Source organism: Oncorhynchus mykiss, chromosome 16, assembly GCF_057628025.1.
Source record: "Oncorhynchus mykiss isolate SJ-2025 chromosome 16, ASM5762802v1, whole genome shotgun sequence".
Lineage (NCBI taxonomy): Eukaryota > Metazoa > Chordata > Actinopteri > Salmoniformes > Salmonidae > Oncorhynchus > Oncorhynchus mykiss.
This window is the reverse complement of record NC_143037.1, coordinates 46,750,857-46,772,885: the sequence shown is the minus strand read 5'-3', so window position 1 is coordinate 46,772,885 and position 22,029 is coordinate 46,750,857. Positions and strand designations below refer to the sequence as shown.

Below are 22,029 nucleotides of genomic sequence, written 5' to 3'. Positions count from 1 at the left end.
AAATGGAAAAAAAACTTCAGACTGGACTCAAACTTCACAAGACCAAGAATCCCAGGAATGGTGTCTTGGGGTGAATGTGGAAATGAGAGTGTTTAGCTGAACAGAGCAGATGATGATAAGATTCGTCAAGGTATTTGAATAGAGGGAGAAGGGAAATAGTAACAATAGACATAGAGATCAGATAGACTTACTGAAGTCTGCCTGGTCTGGGCTTAGAATTTCCCCAAGAAATGGAGGTTCCACCAGCAGTGCTATGGTGAGGGGAGTAGGGGGGGGGGGTCGAAGATAGGGGGTTCCCGAGTGGCGCAGTGGTCTAAGGCACTGCATCTCAGTGCAAGAGGCAATTAATATAGTCACTGGTTCGAATCAGGCTGTATCACATCCGGCCGTGATTGGGAGTCCCATAGGGTGGCTCACAATCGGCCCAGCGTCGTCCGGGTTTGGCCGGAGTAGACCGTCATTGTAAATAAGAATTTGTTCTTAACAGACTAGCCTAGTTAAATAAAGGTTCAATAATAAAAAATAAAAAATAGGGGACAAAAGAGAAAACAAGAACAAGTGAGACGAATCAGGAAAAAGGACAGAGTTACTCCAGGCAGGTGAGTGTGGCACGGAGTGTGAGGGGAAAGAAAAAATGGAAAGCGTTGATTAGAAAGAACAGAACATTTCTCAAGAGAGTTCTCTCAACAGAAACAGTTGCACAAGTAAGAAAAAGTCCCTGGGCTATTCAGACTGAATGAATTGTGAGGAGGGCCGAGCTTTGTGGAAATTGAAAGTCGGGACGTGTGAACAGTGTGAAAATACCTCGTAGGGCACAAGGACAAGTCTGTGATAACCAGTGACTGTTGGTTTGAGTGCGAGCACTTTTTGAGCTCTCTCTATAGAATCCTGATGTGTAAAGTAAATCCAATGGAACTACAACGTATGAAATGTGGTTGCAGTCTATCAGTAGATCTGTTACATCCCACTGTCTTTAACGTCACGTCACATAGACATATGTGAACCAGATGATAAATGAGACACACATTTAATGAATATCAGAACACACGAGTCTGAGTTGCATGAGTTGTACACTATATCTAGTATAGCAGCAGTGTATCTGCAATGTGATATCCCTCTGACATCAATGCCACTTGTCACAGAGAGGGAACTTACAATGTTAATAACGATAAAATGTAAAAATGCTAAACAGTTGTCTTTAATTTACAGTGCCTCTGTAATGATCCATACATTCAATGCTAATGTCCATTCACAGAGCAAAGTACTTCAAATGTAATGATAAAATGACAAAGACTGTACATTCAATCAATATCTGACATGACAGTCCTCCATATATGTAGAATCTAAAGAGTATAGCAGCAGTGTATCTGATCACACTGCAATGAGTGATACTATCTGCAATGCTCCTTTGACATGCGTGTCCATTCACCCACTCATTCCAGTGTGAGCTTGATGATAAATGACCAACGCACTGAATGGAAAAACCAATGACAAAGCTCCGTTGCATGACAGAGTCCTGGGAAGAAGGTCAGAGGTTATCTCTTAGAGAATTATGTCAATATATCACTGGGAGCTGAATGGAAATCCTTCAGACTGAACACACTTCCCTCCACTCTCTGCATGTGCGTGTGCGTCACAAAATGAAACCTTAAAAGTAGTGCACTACTTTTGACCACAGGGCTCTCGTCAAAAATAGTGCACTATTTAGGGAAGAGGGGGATATTTGGAAAGCAGCCTGCTTCTCTGATGGTTGGATCCACTCTGTAAAAAAAAGGGGGTTTCGGACTCTAGGAGTTGGCACTTCCTGTTGTTCCCATTAGGAGGGAAAAGGCTGGGAGACTGGACTGATTTCTCACTAAAAACCAGTGCAATATATCACACTGGAAAAGACATCAATGGGACTATTTTCTGATGACTCAATCATTCTTCCATTGCTTTGGTTAGACCAGAGGACGTGCTCTGAAAGACATTGAGCAAGAGTTTGAGAATAAATTCTCATTGTGTAAACATTTATACTATAGGTCATTTAAGCAATAAGGCCCTATGGGGTGTGGTACATGGTCAATATACCGCAGCTAAGGGCTGTTCTTAGGCACGACGCAACGAGGAGTGCCTGGATACAGCCCTTAGCCGTGGTATATTGGCCACATATCACAAACCCCTGAGGTGCCTTATTGCTATTGGTTACCAATGTAATTTCAGCAGTAAAAATAAATGTTTTTTCATACCCGTGGTATACGGTCTTATATACCACGGCTGTCAACCAATCAACATTCAGGGCTCGAACTACCCAGTTTATAATAAACATTATATCACTGTAGACGATTCTGCAAAGAAAAACACAATAATAATAATAATACAAATCTCATTTGCATTTATATCAGTGCAATAATAATCATTATGCAATGCTAACTCTTACAGTGAGATCCTAGCTGGAGGGACTCTTTAAAAGGCTCCAGTCCAGAGTCTGTTGCAAGTCCCCTGTCATAAACTTGAACTGCTGGTGAAGCCTATATAATCAAGTAGGTATGCTGGATCCAGCCGTGCCCCTGCTGAGCACACAGAAACACACACGGGCCTTCGCTGAGACAATATCATTGAATAGACTAGAGAGAATCTATGATGCATGCCCCTCCCTTGCTTGGCGAGGAAGCTCATATGATTTAATGAAGGGATCGATGTAAGTTGACGCTCTAAAAACAGAAGTCACGTCTCTAGAGGAAAGATGGCTTCAGCCAGCTCTGCTTCACGGTAACATTCTCCAGAAGCAGTATAGAAGTGCCTATATGTTCCTGTCAAATACATAGAACAATGACAGTGTGGTGCGTGTCAAAAGGGCGGCGGTGGCGGCCCCTTCCCCAAAGGCTAAAGGGTTTTGTCGGTAGTCCAGTTCATGGTGACCCAACCTAATTAGTGTAAATGAAGCATCTGCACAACTTCAAAGAGCTACTGGAAATGTTGCGATCCTTGTCACAGTCAAATTGCTGCCATGAGAGAAAAAAAAAAAGAGCAGAGAGCAGAGCGGTCGTGGCTAAACTCTCCTGTTAAGTCCTGGGCTACTTACTGTTGGCCGTCAACGACTCCGTACGGTAAACACTGTTTCAGTGACTATCTGAGTTTTTACTAGATCAAAGAGTTGTGGGTAGTTTTGTTTCCCATTCTTTTGGTCATTTCAGCGGGTAATGTGAATGAGCTTTTTCAAACTACCGGAAGAAAAGCTGTAAACCGTTTAGCGAATCCCAGGAGAAGGATTATCACTATGATAATGGACAGTTGGTTACTCCCAAAACGTAGAGCAGGAAACCATGTCGAACTGAAATACACAATGAAAACAAACTCTGCACTGGAGGGAACTTGAGACTATTGAATAATCAGCTAGATAAGTGAACCACCATTATCTATTCACATATTTTCATTGGGATGTTCCGTAGTATTTATATCCAAAGTACATCTTAATATTTAGCCAAATCGACTTGCTGGCCTGACGAGCACACATGCAGGATTAGGTTTGCGGGACAGAGATTAGTTGATATCCAACTGACATCAGCGATAACCCCCCACTGACATCCTGTCAGTAATGTAGGTCAATTAAACAGATGGATTTGTTACCATCTACTACTACTAATAAGTTGAGAATTGTATCTGAAACCGTAACAAACTGTGTAAACTCGGTGTAAACTAAATCTCTTGAAGAAGTGTTTGCTAAAGAGGAGAGGGAAAAGTCCACTTTTCCAAGGCAACATGAACTGTTATTGGCACAACCGACTGTAGCAGCATCAAGGGCCCAGAGCTGGAGTGGATGAGGAAGCTGCTTCCCATGCCCCCTTTCATCATGACGGAACATCTTGTGCCCCCCCCAATTAAATTAACTGCTACTATTGTTACACTAATATACAGCATGTTAACTATTTAAATGTAGTTCTTAAATTTTGCCTTTTTCGGACTAAGAAAGAGTACATACAAATACCAGTACCTGGTTCCTCGTTCATATTGAAATCAAGAAGGGAAAAATGAAGGAAAATAAGCCAGCTTACTATTGTGCAATGTCACATTCCTTTTTTGACTAGGGTGGGGGCAATTTGTATTGTAGATATTCTTCATTTTAAATACAAATTAAAGTGGTTTTGAAGGATTCTAAGGGTGATTATTATGTTGCATAAACATGTTTAGTGCTTTCCCCCAGAATTATGGCCTAGATTGCTGCTTCTCAGGGGACAGATTGCTGCTTCTCGGGGGATAGACTGCTGCTTCTCAGGGGATAGATTGCTGCTTCTCAGGGGATAGAATGCTGCTTCTCAGGGGATAGATTGCTGCTTCTCAGGGGATAGATTGCTGCTACTCAGGGGATAGATTGCTGCTTCTCAGGGGATAGATTGCTGCTTCTCAGGGGATAGATTGCTGCTTCTCAGGGGATAGAATGCTGCTTCTCAGGGGATAGATTGCTGCTTCTCAGGGGATAGATTGCTGCTTCTCAGGGGACAGATTGCTGCTACTCAGGGGACAGATTGCTGCTACTCAGGGGATAGATTGCTGCTACTCAGGGCTGTTGCTAACATTTTGGGCCTGCATGCCCAATCAATAATTCGGCCTTGATTACTACAAGGTTTAGATAGCTGGCTAGTCCTAGCAATCGATAACATTTTAGCTGACACGGGCTAATTGAGTGAGTGTCAGTGACTGACATAAGAGGAAAACTGCTGATACCAAATTGAGAAGTTTCACATTGTGTATTGTACTAGCCTATCTGAAAGTAAGTTGTGACCCTGACTGACCCTCCTAAAATCTAAGTGTTTATGTTGCTTATGCCTAGAGACCTGCTACTGCTTGTCAGAGTCTGGAAGATAGGCAAGCTGCCTCTGGGGAGACAAATGGGCTTTCTTGAGCCTACTGCCTGAGATTCAGAGAAACAGCCCTCCTCTAATTCTGTAGCCTACTAGAAACCATATATTTTAGAATAATAATAATGCCAAAGTTGGCTTTCAACTCTTAAAATTAAGCCCAATATAACCGTTTGCAACTATCACTCATTTTGAGAAAAATAAACTTTCTCCATTTGGAAAACATTTAGAAAGATATCATTCTTATTTGTGTGTATGAATTTACCAAGTTCAATTTGACTGCCCTATTTTATTTGTTCTAAGCCAGCACAGAGATGTGAGGGTTTGTTCAGGAGAAAGAAGAGAAGAGTGCAGGCAGAGCCACAGTCACCAGTTAGAACTCATAACAGATTATTATCAGGAGCCGCAAATTATGTTGTCAAGAGCAGCAATTAAGGGCTGCGCCATTATTTATGCTTGAATCTGAAGAAAAACGTAAGGAACAGATTTAATTGTGACCGACACTCCAGGCTAACATTCTCCTGAAGATAATGTAAGAATTTGTTAAAAAAAGAATATTAAAACAATGCTTTGGGCCCCACAGTTTGGGAACCATTCAGTAAAACCATTCACACTGACACTGAATAATAATCAAAGACAATACCTTGGCACTGTGAACTAATAAACAATCAAGGATTAAGGGATGAAATTGAAATGCTTAACCCCATCAGACAGTGTCCTAAAATACTACAGTTTTTTATTTTTCTTATCCTCCCATGAGTAGTCCTCCTATCACACACACCATCCCTTCCTCCCATAGCAAGTTCTGCTCAGCTTTCTGCCCCCTGTTCACGTCAGTGACGCAGGTGTGTCTGAGTGTGACCAGTGACCCCCTCCGAGAAGGCCTGAGCAGAACCGCAACAAAGAACACACCAACATAACTGCAGCTGCCACCGCTTGTCCTTCTGCCCCCTGTCGGTGTGACTATCTGAGAGCCCAGGCAGTCTGACAAACAACGCCAATGACTGACACACACATTACACACGTCACACTGTGATATGAAACAAAGATAAATGAGATAAATAATGATAGTAAAAAGCTTCGGGCCACCTTAAATGAATTTTTGGCAAAAAGGCAAACTCAGCTCCATCATTCATTGAATCAGATGGCTTATTCATCACAAAACCCACTGATATTGTCAATTATTTTAATGATTTTTTCATTGGCAAGATTAGCAAACTTGGGCATGACCTGCCAGCAACAAGTTCAGAATCTAACTGACCACATTTTGAAAGACAACGTTGTAAGAGGTGAAAAAATGATTGTTGTCTATCAAAAACGACAAGCCATTTGGGTCTGACAACTTAGTAGTGGACGATATTGCCATGAGAATGCTACCTGCTCCAATGCATAGTGCCAACTGTACAGTTTGGTGGAGGAGGAATAATGGTCTGGGGATGTGTTTCATGGTGTGGTTAGTGGTTAGTTCTAGTGTAGGGAAATCTTAATGCTACAGCATACAACAACATTGTCGATGATTCTGTGCTTCCAACTTTGTGGCAACAGTTTAGGGAAGGCCCTTTCCTGTTTCAGCAGGAAAGGGGCGTGCACGAAGCGAGGTTCATACAGAATTGATTTGTCAAGATCGGTGTGGAAGAACTTGACTGCACAGAGCTCTGACCTCAACCCCATCTAATACCTTTGGGATGAATTAAAACGCTGACTGCGAGCCAGGCCTAATCGCCAGACATCATTGCTCAACCTCACTAATGCTCTTGTGGCTGAATGAAAGTAAGTTCCTGCAGCAATGTTCCAACATCTAGTGGAAAGCCTTCCCAGAAGAGTGGAGGCTGTTATAGCAGCAGACGTGGGACAAACTCCATATTAATGCCCATGATTCTGGAATGAGATGTTTGATGAGCAGGTGTCCACATACTTTTGGTAATGTAGTGTATGTGGTAGTAGAGTAGTGGCCTAAGGGCACACACTTAATGTGTGGTGAAATGTAATGTCATGTTTTTAATTGTGTACATACAGGGAGGGCATTGTGAGAATCTTCCCATGACCCCAAAGTTAAAACAAACTTCCTGGAGGCCCTTTGACCCATCTTAAACAAGTGTTGTCACTCTGCTGGAAATAACTTCAAATATTGATTAAAGGGGATTAATTATGTATGTTTGAATTGTTTTAAAATAAATTAGTGTAAGAATACATGACACATTGTATATACATTTCCACCTACTGTTTGCAGATGTGATTTCAAACATCACAAAAAACAATAAATAACCAAGCAGTCTCGAGGTCAATGTAGTCTGTGATAAAATGCCTTTAAACCAAGGGAAGACAGACCGAGTCAGACTGGAGATAGTGAATTTTGAAGCCTCTGGTTTAAAATTAGCCTTGGGAAGAACTCTCTAACTAACCTCTGTTTCTATGGCTCTAAACAATGTTCTCTGGCTGCTCTAGGAATGTCTGCAAGGAGGCGGGTGCATGTGAACCAGTGGAATACCGAGAGATGAAAGACAGGCTGGAGGATGTCTCCCATAGAACTGTATTGAGATATGCTGCAGAGGTCAAGAGAGGAGGTTGGGAGGGACCATGCTGAACTGAACTTCAGAACCTTCAGTGGACCAAAAGACAATAGACAAGAGGTTGAAAATAACGGTTAAAGACTCTGGATTTGTTTCTCACACAGCTTCAAATGCCAGATCAACCGGTTCAAATGTTAGGTCCCTGAGAGACTAGGAAAGGTGGAAATCTTCAACACAGCAAATACAACAGTATGTGCATCATAATGGGTGCAGAAGTGGCACCTCTACTTCCATCACTCTACACTATGTAAACGGGGGAGGAAGGAGAGCCGAGAGCCTACATGCCACAAGGACAACCCGCTGGACAGGGAGACTCGGCACCAACGCGTTGACTAGACAAATCCAACTCAGGAAATCAGTAATGTTCCTTCCCAACTGCTGTCATATAATAATCTAAAAATGGAACGATGAGCACAGCACACTGTTGCCCCGGCCTTCACCGCTGCCAGACAAGGCATGTTTTCTATTCTGAAACAGACAATTCTGTCTGAGTAATTGGATACAGTACTTAGTCATGGATATTTACTAACAACAAGTCCAAATTGTAACACTAACTGAACTGAAGAGCGAAAGTTAAAATATACATTTTTACTGCCAGAAATAGCAAGTTCTTTGTGATAGCAGTAGAAAAAAAGACTCCAGTGTAGGAAAAGCATGTCGATACAGTAGGACAGTAAGACTGGATGGTTTATCAGACGATTATTTTGCGGAAAACCCCAGAAATCCCATTTACTCTAAATTATATTTTCAGACTTTCCCACTTCCTTTTGTATTTGAATACACTTTTGTGTAGTGTGTAATGCATATCTGCCAAATCTGATTTGACCCTGAGGCCACTAATCCAAGCTTCCCAGCAGGATTTGGCCGAGAACTACAAACACGCCCCAAGTGGTGTCTGGTGTGTTCACATCTATAATCCTCAAATGGGTCAACAAACCACTCATGTGCTCCAATTTGACTGTTGGAGGCTTAGAGACTTTAAATCTACTACTGCGAGTGTGATCTGCTAATGCTGTGAGCAACCGGTAACTCACCTGCTTAGTCATGGCTAACTAAGGACTTTTGTACTCCTTACCTGGACATATCCAGCTCGCTAGGCCTCAGTGCTGAGCCATTTCGGTGAAGAAACCCTTACAACTTTTTATTTATTTTTTAAAACAGCCATTTTACATGTGTTTTCCATATTATACTTGTGTTAAAAGGATAGTTCACAGAAACAACTTTCATCATTCCTATTCTTTTGATAAAGCACACTTTTCTTTAACCTCAATGTCAACCTTTGACATCGCATTGTTGTTTTAGCTGTATAGATGATGTATTTTGGATGTTTTCAGTGTATGTTCAACGCTTTCAGACAATGTGATTAATCACATTTTTTTTTTTACAGTGCACTAAAATGACAAAAAGTGAATTTGAGTTAACTGATTAACTCTGACAGCCCTATTTCAAAAATCATCTCTTTGCAGAACAGTATCTCTTCACATTCCTTCCAAAAGCAAACGCATTCACACATTTTAAAATACATTAAAATCCCTGTTAGGCCTTTAGATTAAATGGAACAAAAAACATTGGACATCTAACAATAACAGAAGCTAGCTAGCTAGGGTGAAATGAAAGGCTAGCTATCGCCTATCACTAAGCTAGCTAGCGGTTAACAATTAGCATGCGACCATTAGATACAAATGTCATAAAAAGTAACCTTCTAAAATACATATCAATATGCGAGGTTCAAATGTACACATGCAAATACACTCAATATGAGCCCTCATTTGTAAAAATAAAACCATTTAAGAGCCAAAAACATTTATAACGGATATTTAAACAAATCAATCCGAAACGCCATCTTGTTCTCATTGACTTGCATATAAAAGTGAACTAGCTAGATATACTTAGCCTGTCTACACTCCTGAAAATCTCTCTTGTTTTTCACTCGGTCAAAACAATTAAATGATACATAAAAATGACCAGAAAACTCGTCACAGTTTAGTTAAACATGTAACCTATAGATTTTGAAAACGTAACCATGCGTACAAACCAGAAAACAGAATAAAAATAAGCCACTTCTCTGTTCTTTTCGCTTCTTCCAATGTCATTGTTTTTCACATGTGAAAATGAGATTTACACATTTGGAGTTCTTACATGTGAAACTGCAAATGTGATTTTCACATGATTGTTTTTCACATGGGAACTTGCAATTTACATGTAAGGTGATCACATGTTATTATCCTCACTCCTCACTTATTTTTTGTTGTTGATTAATCACATTGTAGGAAAGCCTTGAAAATCGAAAATACATCATCTATATACAGCTAAAAACAACAATGCGATGTCAAAAGTTGACATTGAGGTTAAAGAAAGTGTGCTTTATCAATTCACCTCATTTTGCTAACTGTTAATTTGGACAAAAATCAAGTTGTTCTATATAAAAATAATTACAAGAATATTGACATCTCAAATTCGCTCAATTTGAGCAAATTCCGAATACGTGATTAATCACAGCAAATCCTTGCTATTAACTTGACTTTTTTTTTTACATTACATTTGACAGCCCTATTTTGAATTGAACAATCAACATAATGGTCAAAACATTGGGTTCTCAAGGAGACCTGGGAGACCCAGGATTTAATCCCGCCAGATACAAAAGCACACAGGTGAAACTTAAGACTATCACGTGAAATGTTGGGAAACCACGTGTCATGTGAAACACTTACATGTGAGAAATGTATGTAAAACTTCACACGTGTCCGAAAACCACGCATCTGACTCATGTACAGTTTTGGTTTTCACATGGGATTTGTTCAAATCCGAAAAATGTACATGTAAAAAAAAAACAAAAAAAAAACACATGATATTTTTTTTCAAGTGAACATTTTCACACGTGATTTATTCCTACATGTGTCAGATGAGAGGGTGAATTCAAGTTTGCTAGTTAGCTTGTAGTAAGGACTAGTGAGCTGTATCCATCCAAGTAACAGCTATAATATTCATCTGCATTTGGATATTGCCAGCTAACTGGCAAAACATGCTAGAGGTAAACAAACAGTGATGTAAGTTTAATGGGACAGCTATACTATCTTTACAGCCAGTGTTAAGCAGGTCGGGCAACACATTTTTGAGGGGCAGAATAAGTATTTATGAAAATCATTTGTTGTTGTGACAGCCAAGTATGTTAATAACGACACGTGAGGCTGCTGAAAAAGTGTCAGCGGTTTGCTTAGGATCCCGCCAAAGTTAAGCAAATTACATGGGAGTACCCTATGGCTGTACCCTACTCAGGGGCATGGTCACATTAAGCTGCGCCGTGTGTATCTATTGAGGAATGCAAAACAAAGGTGTTGGTGATGTTTCCTTCAGCTCTGTATTGTTTATCTTCTCTTTCATGTGCTTGTGTTTTCACCTCAGCCATTGGACGAAAGGAAGAGATGTGAATGTTTACATCTCGGGCAAAAATCTGCCTCCCTGTGTTATGACCAGAGACTCAGCCCTGTGAAAGATGGCACAGCCGGATGTGAGGGGGACACCATCCAGAGACAGACTAACAGACAGTTTCTCCTGGATGCATTCAAACAAGCGCATGCACGCACGCACACACGCACACACACACACACACACACACACACACACACACACACACACACACACACTCAGCGGAACCCACAATCACAGATGGGGGAAGACACCACAGACGAGTGATCTCTTCCACAGATCGACTAAATAAGGCCCTCACAGAAACGTTTCAACAAGCAAGGAGTGAAATTCCACTGCCAGTAAATTTAGCTGTGGAAGACCCTCTATGTAATGAGGTGGTGATTAACAAATCATCAGTTTCATCTAAAAGATCACCATTGTGTGGATACTGTAGATAATCATGTACACTGAGTATAAAAAAAACATTAGGAATACCTTCCTAATATTGAGTGTGTCACCGTAGGGCTGTGGCGGTCATGAAAGGTAATTTTTATGGTGGAAATGATCTTCCCCAAGCTTGAAACTCGAATGCTGGGTATGTATGCCAGTTAGGCTCTACACCTGTTGTAAAGCGGAATAATGTGCTTCATTTTAAGTAATTTGGCCATTTTAGTGATACAAACGTTATCAAAACATATAGGCCTAGACTACATGAGGTGTGTGACTAAGATTTGGTTCATTTTCATGCCAGCCAGGTAGGCTATACTCCTGTTGTAAAGAGAAGCAATGTGCTTAACATTTGGAAAGTTGCCAAATAAATATAAACTCAGCAAAAAAACAGTTGTTAAGACACTAACAGCTTACAGACGGTAGGCAATTAAGGTCTTAGGACACTAAAGAGGCCTTTCTACTGACTCTGAAAAACACCAAAAGAATGATGCCCAGGATCCCTGCTCATCTGCGTGAACGTGCTTTAGGCATGCTGCAAGGAGGCATGAGGACTGCAGATGTGGCCAGGGAAATAAATTGCAATGTCCGTACTGTGAGACGCCTAAGACAGCGCTACTGGGAGAAAGGACGGACAGCTGATCGTCCTCACAGTGGCAGACCACGTGTAACAACTCCTGCACGGGATCGGTACATCACACCTGCGGGACAGGTACAGCATGTCAACAACAAATGCCCGAGTTACACCAGGAACGCACAATCCCTCTATCAGTGCTCAGACTGTCCGCAATAGGCTGAGAGAGGCTGGACTGAAGGCTTGTAGGCCTGTTGTAAAGCAGGTCATCACCAGACATCACCGGCAACAACGTCGCCTATGGGCACAAACCCACCGTCGCTGGACCAGACAGGACTGGCAAAAAGTGCTCTTCACTGACGAGTCGCAGTTTTGTCTCACCAGGGTGATGGTCAGATTCGTGTTCATTGTCGAAGGAATGAGCGTTACACTGAGGCCTGTACTCTAGAGCGGGATAGATTTGGAGGTGGAGGGTCCGTCTGGGGCTGGGGCGGTGTGTCACAGCATCATCGGACTGATCTTGTTGTCATTGCAGGCAAACTCAACGCTGTGCGTTACAGGGAAGACATCTTCCTCGTGATACCCTTCTTGCAGGGTCACCCTGACATGACCCTGTAGCATGACAATGCCACCAGCCATACTGCTCGTGTTGGCCAGCGAGGAGCACGGATCTCAAACCCATTGAGCACGTCTGGGACCTGTTGGATCGGAGGGTGAGGACTAGGGCCATTCCCCCCAGAAATGTCCGGTAACTTGCAGGTGCCTTGGTGGAAAATTGGGGTAACATCTCACTGCAAGAAATGGCAAATCTGATGCAGTCCACGAGGAGGAGATGCACTGCAGTACTTAATGCAGCTGGTGGCTACACCAGATACTGACTGTTACTTTTGATTTTGACCCCCCCCCCCCTTTGTTCAGGGACATATTATTAAATTTCTGTGAGTCACATGTCTGTGGAACTTGTTCAGTTTATGTATCAGTTGTTGAACCTTATGTTCATACAAGTATTTACACATGTTAAGTTTGCTGAAAATAAACGCAGTTGACAGTGAGAGGAGGTTTCTTTTTTTGCTGAGTTTAGTAAGCCTAGCCTATAGAAAGCTGATGGAGCCCCTTATTTTTAATAAGAGGCCATGAATGTTTTCTCACGCAATTGCATAGCCTATAGAAATGTTGCGCAACATGAGCTCATGGGCTCTCATGAAGTGTTTAATTAGATTTTCGATTACATTTGCATGATTTGAGGGAGAATAGAGTGCTGAGATCCAGGCAGTTAGCAAGTTTGGTAGGCTACTAACGACCATCAGCAGCATCAGAGCTAGGAGAAGCCTAATTACCATGACTAAACGGTCACATGGAATTTGACTGCCATCATGACTCGTGACTGCCAGTGTGGCAGTAATACGATTTCTGTAAAAGCCCTAGTCCCCCCCCCCCCCCTTTGCCCTCAGAACAGCCTCAATTTGTCCAGGAATAGACTCTGAAAGGTGTCAAAAGCATTCCAAAGGGATGCTGGCCCATTTTGACTCCAATGCTTCCCACAGTTGTCAAGTTGGCTGCATATCCTTTGCGTTGTGGACCATTCTTGATACACACGCAAAACTTAGCGCAACAAAAGAACAGCGGCATTACAGTTCCTGACACAAACCGGTGAGCCTGGCACCTACTACCATACCTAGTTCAAAGGCAAATGTTTTGACTTGCCCATTCACCCTCTGAATGGCACACATACACAATCCATGTCTCAATTGTCTCAAGGCTTAAAAATCATTCTTTAACCTGTCTCGTCTTCTTCATCTATACTGATTGAAGTGGATTTAATAAGTGACATCAATAAGGGATCATAGCTTTCACCTGGATTCACCTGGTCAGTCTATGTCATGGAAAGAGCAGGTGATCTTAATGTTTTGTACACATCTATGGGACAAGTGGCCATTTAAATGAGGCAACCCTGGTGGGGGATGTGTGTTTGTTTATTAGAATCTATTTTTAGCCCCACCATGTGGTTTATCTTCCAAGAGTGCAGGGAGTGTTATGCTCAGGGCTGAGGGCTCAGGGTTCTTACTTGTGCTGATCTCAGTCACCACTGTGGGTTCTGGCGTGCTTCCATCCTCCTCTCCACTGGGCAGATCTACGGGGAAGATAAAAGAGGTGTGGTCAGAATGTTAGCATAGCTCAAGGCCCAGGGAGGACTAGGGAGGACTCATTCATTTACTCAACAGGTGGAACATACATGTCTACGTCTGAAGTGCAGCAGGGTCAAATCAAATCAAATTGTATTTGTCACATGCTTGGTTAAACAACCGGTGTAGACTGACAATTAAATACTTAGTTACGGGCCCTTCCCAACAATGCAGAGAGAAATAGAAAAATAATAACACAAGGAATAAATACACAATGAGTAACGATAACTTGACTATATACACGGGGCACCAGCACCGAGTTGATATGCAGGGGTACAAGGTAATTGATGTACACATATGTATGTACATATAGGCAGGGATAAAGTGACTATGTAAGAAGATAGATAATAAACAGTAGCAGTTGCGATGAGTCAAGAGTTAGTGCAAAAAGGGTCCATGCAGATAGTCCGGGTAGCTGATGGTTAACAATTTAACAAACTATTTACAGTCTTAAGGCTTGGGGTTAGAAGCTGTTCAGGGTCCTGCTGGTTCCAGACTTGTTGCATCGGTACCGCTTGCCGTGCTGTAGCAGAGAGAACAGTGTATGACTTGGGTGGCTGGAGTCTTTACAATTTTTAGGGCCTTCCTCTGATATCGCCTGGTATAGAGGTCCTGGATGGCAGGGGACTCAGTGCCAGTGATGTACTGGGCCATACGCACTACCCTTTGTAGCGCCTTGCGATCGGATACCAAGCAGTTGCCATACCAAGCGGTGAGGAAGCCAGTCAAGATGCTCTCAGTGGTGCAACTGTATAACTTTTTGGGTATCTGAGGGTCCATTGCAAATCTTTTCAGCCTTTTGAGGGGAAAGAGGTGTTGGTGTGTGTGGGCAATGATAATTCCTTAGTGACATGGACACAGAACTTGAAGCTCTCGACCAGCTCCACTACAGCCCCATCAATGTGGATGAGTGCGTGCTCGGCCCTCCTTTTGTCTTGCTGAAGTTGAGGGAGTGGTTTTTGTCCTGGCATGACACTTACAGGTCACTGACCCCCTCCACATAGGCTGTTTCGTCGTCGTCGGTGATCAGGCCAACCGCCGTCGTGTCGTCAGCAAACTTAATTATGGTGTTGGAGTCATGCGTGGCCATCGTGGGTGAATAGGGAGTGCAGGAGGGGTCTAAGCATGCACCCAGAGGGGCCCATGTTGAGGGTCTGTGTGGCGGATGTGTTGTTGCCTACCCTCACCACCTGGGGGCGCCCTGTCCGGAAGTCCGGGATCCAAGTTGCAGAGGGAGGTGTTCAGTCCCAAGGTACTGAGCGTAGTGATGAGCTTGGAGGGCACTATAGTGTTAAACGCCGAGATATAGCAATGAACAGCATTCTTACATAGGTGTTCCTCTAGTCCAGGTGGGAGAGTGAAATAGAGATAGCATCATCTGTGGATCTGTTGGGGCGGTATGCCAACGGGAGCTGGTCCAGGGTGTCTGGGCTGATGGTGTCGATGTGAGCCATGACCAGCCTTTCAAAGCATTGCATGACTAAAGATGTGAGTGCTACTGGGCGATAGTTATTTAGACAGGTTACCTTGGTCTTCGTGGGCATAGAGACTGTGGTGGTCTGCTTGAAGCATGTAGGTATTACAGACCCTTGTGCACCCAGGGGATTATGGTGGAGATAATAGTTACAGTAAACAGTTAGGTTCACCATGGATTCACCATGGTTCACCACTGTTAACATTGTTTGCAGTTTCGTAAGGAACAGTTCAGAGGTAGTATGAAGTTCTGTACAGTATAGTATTATAATCATGATCTTAAAATATCATAAATAAAAGTTTGTCTATGAAAAGAAAGCTTGTTTGCGATCCAGCTGTGTTGACCCTAGACCCCACCTCCTGATGCTTCATCGGCAGCAAAGTCCTCGTCATCGTCCAGGAAGCGCTGAGATCTTTGGAGAACAGTCCTTGATGAATCCAGGTCCTCGGGCAGTGGCACTTCTCCCCACACCTTGGAGCTCTGAGCCACCTGCAGACAGAAAACACACACACAACACTACTTAAGAGATTTATAGGGGTTGAAGTCTTATGTCTCCAGATAGGGTGCCATTTGGGACGCAACCCAGGTTGCCTATTTGGTACACTATACCTCATAGGACTATGGTCAAAAGTAGCACTATATAGGGAATAGGGTGCTATTTGGGATGTAAGCCCAGGTTAGTTAGGTTACACCCAGCAGGACCATTATACAGGGCCTGGGAGTGGAAGGAAAAACAAAACCTGAGATGGTGTGAGGCTGGGAGCTTCACACAGGCTGGGAGCTTGAACATTCATTATCTAGGTCAGGGATGGGTCCTGTAGACCCATGGCTCAACCCTTCCCCCCCAAAATAACTGTAGCGAGTTAGAATAGTGGTGCAATTTTGAAATTTGGTTGTGCATCAGCTCTTGTTAGCCCATGTCAGCAATTTGTTTTTTGTTGTTTTTTAGATTGGTAAGTTAGTCTAGCCAGCTGTCTAAACTTGTACTAATCATGGTCGACAATGGGGCACCCACAGGGGGGCACCCATTGTCACGCTCAGATATATTAAAAACTGATGAGCAAAAAAGACCGTATAACATAATAGAAATACAGAATAATTTATGCCCAAAAAATTTGATAATTATATTCATTTAAAAATTGGCATCCTAAGGACTGCAATAAATAAAATCTAGCTAAATTAAAATCTCCATTAACATTCTACTTTTTAAAAAGTTGAATGAACTATTGTGGCCTTCCATGGCTTCCTGTTTCACTGGAATATAAAAATAAAGAAACAAGCATGTGCAATCCCTTTCATCCATCACCATGGGGAAAGGCAAAAGACTCAAATGAAAGACAAATGGTGATTTACTTTCATAAACCAGGCAATTGGTACAACAAAAATATCACCACTATTAACATGTTTAAAACCACTGGAATAGTGGTAAACATGACTGGCAAAGAACGCAAGTGTATTTTGTCCCCAACACAAAGTGAGTCCAAGGGCCACAGTTGGCAGAACTTGGTCACATCTTGGGGGTCACAGTCTCCATATCTACAATTAAAATGGCACCTCCATGCCAATAGGCTTTTTGGAAGGGCTGCCATTAAAAAAAGCCTTTGAGAGCAAACAAATGTAAACGCCTGGAGTTTGCTAAACTGCATTGGCACTTTGATTGGAACCGAGTGCTATGGTCAGATGAGACTAAAATAGAGCTATTTGGCCACACACACACACACCAGTGATGGGTTCAGCATTGAAAGGATTATACAAATGCAGAAAATAACCTCATTCCTACTGTAAAATATAGTGGTGGATCTTTGATGTTATCAGGCGGTTTTGCTTACCACTGGTCATATTGGGGCCCTTGTTAAAACTTCTTGGCGCACCCATCCCGTTTAGCGGGGATCATTTTCGTCAACATCCGCCGAATTGCAGGGCGCCAAATTCAAATTAAATTACTACAAATATTTAATTTTCATGTAATCACAAGTGCAATAGACCAAAACACAGCTTAGCTTGTTAATCCATCTGGCGTGTCAGATTTCAAAAAAGCTTTACAGCGAAAGCAAACCAAGCGTTTATGTGAGGACATCTCTCTCAGCAGACAAAACATTACAAACAGCTAGCAGCAGTAGCCTTTTCAATAGGAGAGAGAGAGAGAGAAAAGGTCTGCTCCAAGCTGCTCGAGCATGCGGCTGGGTACCCTAGTGGTTAGAGCATTGGACTAGTAACCAGAAGGTTGCAAGTTCAAACCCCCGAGCTGACAAGGTACAAATCTGTCGTTCTGCCCCTGAACAGGCACTGTTCCTAGGCCGTCATTGAAAATAAGAATTTGTTCTTAACAGAAATAAAGGTAAAATAAAAATAAATGCAAAACTCTGGGGACACACAGCTATCCATTGACACGATGTGATCATTCTTGCTCATTTTTCAGAATAAAAGCCTGAAACTATGTCTAAAGACTGTTCACACCATGTGGAAGCCCTCCATCCCTCCATTTAAAGGGATATCAACCAGATTCCTTTCCCTATGAAAGGAATCTGGTTGATATCCCTTTAAATGGAGGGAAGGCAATGGAACAGAGAGGTTTCAGAAAAACAGCACTTCCTGATTGGATTTTCCTCAGGTTTTCGCCTGCAATATAAGTTATGTTATACTCACAGACAATATTTGATAGTTTTGGAAACTTTAGAGTGTTTTCTATCCTAGTCTGCCAATTATATGCATATTCTAGCTTCTGGGCCTGAGAAATAGGCAGTTTCATTTGGGTACGTTATTCATCCAAACACTGCCCCCTAGTCTCAAGAGGTTAACCATTTCTGTGTGCTTGGGGTCGTTGTCTTGCTGGAAGATCCACTTGTGGGCAAGTTTCAGCCTCCTAGCAGAGGCAACCAGTTTTTTTGGCAAAAAACGTCCTGGAACTTGGTAGAGTTCATTCTACCATTGACCTTAAGTGACCACAAAAAAACAACATTTTGCAATTGCCATCAGTCTCCAGACTTGAACCCTGTTGATTTTAATTGACAAGGGCTGTCCATAAGCAGACTGAATGACATCAAGGAATCTGGATAGATTCTGTATGGAGGAATGGTCTAATGATCCCTCCAAATGGTGTTGTCCAATCTCATGAAACATTGTAGAAAAAGCCTGAGTGCCATTATCCTCACAAGGGGAGGGTGCACAAAGTATATAAACAGGGGTGTCAATCATTTTGACACCTATCTTTTTTTTATTACTCTGTAGGTAGAGGTGTGCCATGTGCACTGTAGTGCAAAACAAAGAGTCAGACAAGGAAATGCAGTTCTCAAATGGGGATTTATTAACTCAAAAGGCTTAACATGTAGCTTTGGGAATCTTCATGTCCCAAAATAAAGTTCTCACTCAACCAAGGCAAATGCTACAAAACAAACACTGGCCATTTAATTCAATAACTAAAGTAAACTTAAATACTGGGGAAGACCATCTTTTACCCCAGGGTATAGAGTGATTCAAACCTTAATCTTATTGGGGTTCAATTCTTCTGGCTGGTGCAACAATTGCGACAGAGCTTCAGTGTATCCTCCACACACCTCTCTGCCATGTGAATGCCCCTGCATGGCCTATGCGCTGCTGCAGCCCTAATTGCAGCAAGGTGTGCAGCTGCAGTCTATTAAGCCTCTATGGAGAGCTGCCACACCTTGTAACGAGTCATTTGGCCACCAGGTGGGGCCAAAAGTGGGCCTTTCCCACCCTTCGAGTGCTCACAATTGGTTAAGCAAAATCTTATTCTCTGAACAATTTTATTAGTATGAAATAATATAATTCTTAAAATTTTGCTCATGTGTATTATTTATGTTATACAGTATTTTTTATACTCATTAAGTTTGCTAATCATTTTGGAGGTGACTGTGTCTTGAAACCAGTGGTTAGTTGAGGTTGATATCAGAATAGTTAGATGACACAAATCGGTTCAAATATGTTTTAAACTCCATCCGCCCAGGACAGGCAGGCAGGAGAGCTTTATAGTGGGCCCTCAACAGAGGATCAGAAAGCACTTTGTCATGGAAAGATTGTTACCTCTTGGGCTAGTCAAAACATCCTCACAGTGGAGTAGAAATCACTGAAAGGGGGGTGATCAGAAGGTGTTCCTTGATTTAGTCAAGGTGTGAAGAGATTGTTAAATGCAATTGGAGAAGAGGGGAAAGGTATAAGAATTTGATAATAGTTCAATAGTGGGGGAGGGAAAGGAGGAATGAATGCTGAATGCTTTCAACTGAAATGTGTCTTCCGCATTGAACCTCTGAACCAGAGAGGTTCGTGGACTGCCTTAATCAACAGCCACGTCTTCGGCCCCCAGAGAACAGTGGGTTAACTGCCTTGCTCAAGGGCAGATGTTTACCTCGTCAGCTCAGGGATTTGATCCAGCAAACTTTCACTTACTGGCCCAACGCTCTAACCATTAGGCTACCAGCCGCCCTGAGTCTATCTCTGTGGAAGGACATTACTGACCCAAAGAACCCATACAAATCTAACTGAAGACATGAAAAATCTAAACAGATAATCTGATACCTGATCATCTTGATAATGTCTTAATGATACTGCCCAAGGTCTCCAGACTACTCGCTCAGTTTAAAAATATGAGCTAAAAAAGAGCCCTAATCTCTCTCCCTGGGTCAGTACCATCCCCACCAGTCCAAAACCTGAGCTATAGGTTTGCCTACATCCCTGGCAGCATGCCACCCTTGGCATTTCCAGTCAGCCTGGCATGCCAGTTCACATTTTCATCCGCCCTCATCATGGCAGAGTTTCCCGTTTAAATGACTCTGGCTAATAAATAACTTTATCTCTCCCCCAAATCCTCTCTCCCCTGACTGAACACCGTACAACAACAATCCCGGGCCTTTTTCAAAAGGAAACCACTGACTGCACCAATTCTTTTCACTGGAGCCAACCAGCCAACCGTTGGTGTGATCATCTCCTGCTTCCCGGTCCCACTCCCTTGGGATGGATGGGGTCCGATGGGGTTCTCTCTCTCTCCCTCTCTGTCTGTCTGTCTGTCTCTCTCTCTCCCTATATCTCACTCTTTCACTCTCTCCCTCTCTCACTTATTCTCTCTTTCTGGATGGGCGATACATTGCCATTTTTGGCAAACAAAAGCCTTTTTTTGTGTGGCAAACTTCATCAACTGATATGTTCCTCATGAAACAATGCTGTGTCAGTTATCACATTTTCACTAACAGTCAAACATAGGGCTGTGAAGGTCATAGGATTTTGGATGACGGTTATTTGTTATTATCGTTCTGATAGCAACATTTTCTGACTGCATGTGCTGCTGTTGTAGGAAGGGGTTGGCGGGGGGTTACCTAGGCAACCAGAGATTGTTTGCTACAACACCTTGCTGAAACAAGGAGCAACAAAGTTTCATCAAGTTGTAAAGAGTCCTTGTTACCGTGGAAACGGACTCAAACACATGCTTCATCTTTTTGAATGCCCAGTAGTCCCGTCTTCAGTCAGCTGTTAATACCATAAAGAATTCTAAAACTTCATCGTTTTGCCTCCTCTCGTCTCTCCTTATATCGGTTGTTAGATGTAAACTAGGCATACTTTTACTTTGCTGCTTTTGGGTAAAGTTTGCTGACTTGAATATGAAGTTGATAAATAAATATACATTACCAGTCAAAAGTTTGGACACAACGACTCATTCAAGGGTTGATCTTTATTTGTACTATTTAGAATAATAGTGAAGACATCAAAACTATGAAATAACACATGGAATCATGATGTAACCAAAATATATTTTATATTTGAGATTCTTCAAAGTAGCCACCCTTTGCCTTGATGACAGCTTTGCACACCCTTGTCATTCTCTCAACCAGCTTCATGAGGTAGTCACCTGGAATGCATTTCAATTAACAGTTGTGCCTTGTTAATTTGTGGAATTTCTTTCCTTCTTAATGCATTTGAGCCAATCAGTTGTGTGTGACAAGGTAGGGGTGGTATACAGAAGATAGCCCTATTTGGTAAAAGACCAAGTCCATATTGTGGCAAGAACAGCTCAAATAAGCAAAAGAGAAACGACAGTCCATCATTACGTTAAGACATGAAGGTCAGTCAACACGGAAAGTTTAAAGAACTTTGAAAGTTTCTTCAAGTGCAGTCGCAAAAACCATCAAGCGCTATGATGAAATTGGCTCTCATGAGGACCGCCACAGGACAGGAAGACCCAGCGTCTTGCGTGAATCAGGCCTTCATGGTCGAATTGCTGCAAAGTAACCACTACTAAAGGACACCAATAATAAGAAGAGACTTGCACACTTAACCAGCATGGCTACCACAGCATTCAGCAGCGATACGTCATCCCAACTGGTTTGTGCATAATGGGACTATCATTTTTTTTTCCAACAGGACAATGACCCAAATCACACCTCCAGGCTGTGTAAGGGCTATTTGACCAAGAAGGAGAGTGATGGTGCTGCATCAAATTACCTGGCCTCCACAATCACTCAACCTAATTGAGATGGTTTGGGATGAGTTGGACTGCAGAGTGAAGGAAAAGCAGCCAACAAGTGCT

General features: G+C 42.5%; 1 protein-coding gene across 50 annotated transcripts in view; it reads right to left on the bottom strand.

Moving 5' to 3' along the window:
* Positions 1 to 22,029, bottom strand: part of LOC110491067 (basement membrane-specific heparan sulfate proteoglycan core protein) — a 158,529-nt gene that overhangs the window by 94,343 nt on the left and 42,157 nt on the right. For all 50 annotated transcript variants that reach the window (XM_036946987.2, XM_036946991.2, XM_036946995.2 and 47 more), the window contains exons 2-3: positions 15,851 to 15,983; positions 13,903 to 13,968 (exon numbers count right to left, since the gene is read on the bottom strand). In XM_036946987.2, coding sequence (XP_036802882.2) covers positions 13,903 to 13,968; positions 15,851 to 15,983 — 199 coding nt within the window. The remainder of the gene's footprint in view (positions 1 to 13,902; positions 13,969 to 15,850; positions 15,984 to 22,029) is intronic.